General features: G+C 42.6%; 1 protein-coding gene across 1 annotated transcript; it reads left to right on the plus strand.

Moving 5' to 3' along the window:
* Positions 1-444: 444 nt before the first annotated feature.
* Positions 445-4057, plus strand: pagr1 (PAXIP1 associated glutamate-rich protein 1). The gene is made up of 5 exons (XM_033998123.3): positions 445-705; positions 1255-1458; positions 2274-2583; positions 2672-2760; positions 2974-4057. The coding sequence occupies exons 2-5, from the start codon at positions 1257-1259 to the stop codon at positions 3201-3203; spliced, it is 831 nt and encodes a 276-aa protein (XP_033854014.3). The 5' UTR covers positions 445-705; positions 1255-1256; the 3' UTR covers positions 3204-4057.
* Positions 4058-4860: the final 803 nt, after the last annotated feature.

Here is a 4860-nt window from a genome sequence, read left to right on the forward strand (position 1 = left end):
TTTTTTGAATTTCGAGCGTCTGCAGGAGGAACGCCTGCACTGGCCAATCAGAACGCAAACCGGACGTACAAGACCCGCCCATTCCTTGACGACCGTCGACTTTTTCCTAAGCAACAGGGAGTAGAGAAATGAAACACGATTATAATACTTCGCTTTGAATGAAAGTACAAATGGTAAAACAGAACTGTTTGTTATTGTAAATATATTAAATTATTTACATGTTATAAGCTCGCATGTGATTTTAAGACTTACTTTGATTCAAAATGCGTTTAAAAAATGCAGCGAATTAACCTCCTGACGTCACCAACCCAAACAAAAGACGAACCCAGAACCATTTTGAAATAAAATTTATTTTTTAACCATCGTGCGTTCGTAAGTTTGCATTAACGAATCAGCGTCGTAGTCAGGTGTTTAACTTTATTTTGGCACGGTTTTAAATATTTATAGATATTTACAACCCCCCCCCTAACCACGCCCCCAAAACAAAGCGCTTCAGAAAAATGGCGGAAATGTGATTTTTGTTCTTTTTAAAAACGTTTGCATTCTCGAAGAAAACAGAATAGTTTACCCGTCAAGTAAACAAAATATAATATTTTTGTTTTGCAAGCAAAATTAGCGTATAAGTGTGCTAATGTGGACTTAATTGAATGCGAAGAAGGTTGACGGCAGTTATTTAAGAATCTGGCGCGATTTTATTAAGTACCGGTAAGTATTTATTATTAATTTTATGTTGTTTTTTTAATAGGTATGCATTTTGTATCTAAACATGGCGCACGATACCTGTTCCGCAGTGTAAGGGCCGCCTTATAAAAGGGGAGCACTGTACGTCGTTACAAAAATAGATGTGTGATCTGTATTGCTGTCGGATTTCTACAGTGACTTTTAAAACATGTTGTACCATTTGTTAACATACTAGTGCTGTTGTATATGATGTAACAGTTAACAGTGAAGTAAAGTCTTAGATATTTTTGCACGTTTCTATGCTTTGCATTTTTTATTTTATATATCATATATTGATTTTTATATGTGATTTAAAAGCCCATTTAGTTGTTTCACGGGGGGGGGGGGATCTGTAAATGAAATCAATTTTACTATGATCGCGTTGCTCAGCTGTGATTGAGAGACAGGAGTGGCTTAACAGGGATCAATTGAATTCTTGAAGTCAGGGATAAACACTGAAAACCAGAAGCCCTAATTCTAAGTGACCCGCGGTTTGCCTCTGCTGTGCTTGAACGGATGCCATTTCTGTTTAAGCGATGCAGTCGGCAGAAACATCAACGGGGGAGGTGCAGAAAGGACTGGAGTCTCTAGCCGTCGACGCTCCGGAAGAGAAGAAAATAAGCGAGGGAGCAAGAGACAGAGGAGTGGAGGAGGAGGCAGAGAGAGCAGGGGGAGAAACAACAGAGAAAGATGAAGATGATGATGATGAGATGGAAAGAGAGGGAGACAGAAACGAAGGTTTGTTTGCGAAACTAAACTTTCCTGTTCACTGCCGGTGGGTAGAGAATTCGTTCTATGCTTGTGTTTATAATATAGTTTAGTTTCAGGTGCACAAGTATTTCAAACACAACTTTATAGTGGGGCTGGAAATAAGACTCCCGTTGCACAGCAGCGTGATCCATTCCTGGTTTCACTAGGAGTTTAATAATAAGACACACATGAGCTTGTTAGCTAGACACACTGGGGGCTGATCAAGCTGGTAGTAAAACCTAAAATCTATTCTCTCGCCTCTTATTAGCTTTATTAATATGGTCACTGGCCCCTCCCTTTAAAGGAGCGCTGACCATCTTTAAAATCCATTCTCTCGCCTCTTATTAGCTTTATTAACACTATCACTGGCCCCTCCCTTTAAAGGAGCGCTGACCATCTTTAAAATCCATTCTCTCGCCTCTTATTAGCTTTATTAACACTATCACTGGCCCCTTCCTTTAAAGGAGCGCTGACCATCTTTAAAATCCATTCTCTCACCTCTTATTAGCTTTATTAACAGGATCACTGGCCCCTCCTTTTAAAGGAGCGCTGACCATCTTTAAAATCCATTCTCTGACCTCTTATTAGCTTTATCAATGATGATGTTAATAAAGGACTGCGTAAGTGATTCAAAATGAGATCAATCTTATAAACAAATAAAATTGTTCCTAATCTTCCACACGCGTTTTAATATTGAGTACTGGGGCACTGTTGAGCTGTTTTGCAGTGACAGGATTAAATGATATTTCTTCCATTTAATGATGACTGTTTGATTTTTTGTTGTTATGTGTGATTTCTAATAGATGGAGGGATGGCAGGAGAGGGAGAGAGAGAAGGAGAGGGGGAGGCACTGAAGGAGGGCGACTCAGAAGACTGGTGTTTGCCCTGCAGCGATGATGAAATTTCAGAACCTGCTCACTGGACCCCGCCTGTCACAGAGATCAGGCGTCTCTACGGGCTACTAGCCACAGGAGGGGTCCTTGAGCTCAATGTGGAGCTCCTCCCCCGACGACCCCCGACCCCGGAGCCCGACCCCGACCGTATGAGCGGGGCGAGCGAGGATTCCGAGGAGGAGCGAGAGAGGAGGGAGCGGGAGGACAGGGAGAGAGAGAGGTGAGCATCTTTAAAATCCATTCTCTCACCTATTGTTAGCTTTATTAACATGATCACTGTCCCCTCCTGTTTCTTTGTGTTTTTTTAGGGCTCCCTCTCCTACAGAGTTTGATTTTGATGACGAGGCGCCCCCTGTCACCCCAAAAACATCTTTCATCGACCGCAGGAGAACCCCAGGTAACTGTCTGTATATCTCTAGTAGCCCTGGCTATAACTACAGTGCCCAGCATGTCTCTGCACCTACAGCAATGGCAAGGGATGCTGGGGACTGTAGTTCTTTAGATGCAAACGCTGCAAACCTTTGTTCCAATACATGTAAATGCTCACAATTCATCTACACAGTGAGTCGGACCCGCCCTGTTTCAGTGTGCTTCTCTCCCACTCTCTCAGGTTCTGTGGGTCGCCCCCAGCGCAGGGAGGCCCGCTTGGACAAGGTTCTGTCGGACATGAAGAGGCACAAGAAGATCGAGGAGCACATCCTGAGAACTGGCCGAGACGTCTTCAAGCAGCAGCAACCAGAAGCAGAACCACAGCCCGGTCACAAGAACCAGGGCCCGGGCAGCGGCACCCCCAAACGAGGGCCCAGCGCCATCTTCTCACCCCAGCAACGCAAATACTGAGACTGGACCGGAACCAGAACCGACATGGGAGCAGAAAGAAGGGCCAGCTGAGAGAATTCGAATACTGAGCTTAAGATTTAAATCAACACACACACACCTAACATTAGAGTTAGGGGTAGGGGTAAGTGTTAAGGTTAGGGTTAGAGGTAGGGGTGAGGTTAGTTTGGATTAGGATCATAGAAGAATCGCATTAATTTCACTTTCTAACACTGGATGCTGTTGAAGAAAGCGTTTGCCCTTTAGAGTGCCAGTGGTGATGGCACTCCCCGTGACAGCGCTCTCTGGATCGGAGCTCCTTATGAACACAGAGCCCACAGGATGCGTTGCAAGCGCTGTGGTGCCGTGGTGATGTCACTCCCCGTGACAGCGCTCTCTGGATCGGAGCTCCTTATGAACACAGAGCCCACAGGATGCGTTGTAAGCGCTGAGGTGCCGCGGTCTAGAGAACACGCAGGGGCTCCAAGGGAACGTTTCGTGTGTATGATAGAATGTAGTTCAGTTTTACACTAGCCAGTGTTTCTGCACCAGGTGAAGAGCGCGGCCTGGCTTTCTGCACCTCAGAACTGACCCAAACACCTCCTCCTCACCCCAGCAACTTTAAAACCAGCTCCTACTGAACCAGAACCGACTCAATCCAGTGTGTGTCGGTCACAAGATCCACTCAACAAACAATGAGAAGAGACCGGTGCTTCCGTGATCTCTCTCACACACACACACAGAGACACAGAGACACAAGATGAACTGCAACAACAATAGAGTCTATGGGTGTTTTTTTTTTTTTTTTGACGTGTAAATAATTTCAAAGTTGATCCTTTTTTCATTTTTGAAATATTAAAATATTTTACAAAACAAAATGTGTATCTATCAGTGTTGTATGCCTGCCTGGCTGTCTGTATCTACATGTAGCTGGATTTCTAATTGTATATTAATAATAAAAGCAACATCTAGTAGATTTATAGGACTAAAAAAATGAGATTATATATATATATTCAGCGCAGATAACATTAAACTCGTTGTCTTTTTTGGGTTTGTTAATGACAGGAGAATTTATACCGATAAAATGTAAAGTTCAGTTTGAACAGAATTATAATATATGCAGAATTTACTGTATTTATTGGTGCAAACATATCATATACCGTAGAGTGGGGTGAACACACACAAAAGCCGAAAACTAATTGGCAAGTTTGTCAAGTAGCCAAATATTGTGACACTATTGCCATAGCATTAACTTACTGTTTGTGGATTAAGAGGGAAGGTCATGCGATACTAGGCTGTGTGTTTTCTATTCACCTAAACTTTTGCAAAACTTACTGAAAAAAGACAGTAAAAAAAATATATATATATATACAGTATTGTGCAGGTGTGAAAAAATGCTGTAAAGTAAGAATGCTTTCAAAAATAGACATGTTAATAGTTTATATTTATCAATTAACAAAATGCAAAGTGAGTGAACAGAAGAAAAATCTACATCAAATCAATATTTGGCGTGACCACCCTTTGCCTTCAAAACAGCATCAATTCTTCTAGGTACACTTGCACACAGTTTTTGAAGGAACTCGGCAGGTAGGTTGGCCCAAACATCTTGGAGAATTAACCACAGTTCTTCTGTGGATTTAGGCAGCCTCATTGCTTCTCTCTCTTCATGTAATCCCAGACA

The sequence above is a fragment of the Acipenser ruthenus genome, chromosome 44 (genome assembly GCF_902713425.1).
Source record: "Acipenser ruthenus chromosome 44, fAciRut3.2 maternal haplotype, whole genome shotgun sequence".
NCBI lineage: Eukaryota > Metazoa > Chordata > Actinopteri > Acipenseriformes > Acipenseridae > Acipenser > Acipenser ruthenus.

Bases quoted from the DNA above. Each gene is read 5' to 3' on its own strand.
- pagr1 (XM_033998123.3), top strand. From the start codon at position 1,257: ATGCAGTCGGCAGAAACATCAACGGGGGAGGTGCAGAAAGGACTGGAG. The intron at 2,584-2,671 runs GTGAGCATCTTT...GTGTTTTTTTAG, and splicing joins GAGGACAGGGAGAGAGAGAG to GGCTCCCTCTCCTACAGAGT. The intron at 2,761-2,973 runs GTAACTGTCTGT...CCACTCTCTCAG, and splicing joins CGACCGCAGGAGAACCCCAG to GTTCTGTGGGTCGCCCCCAG.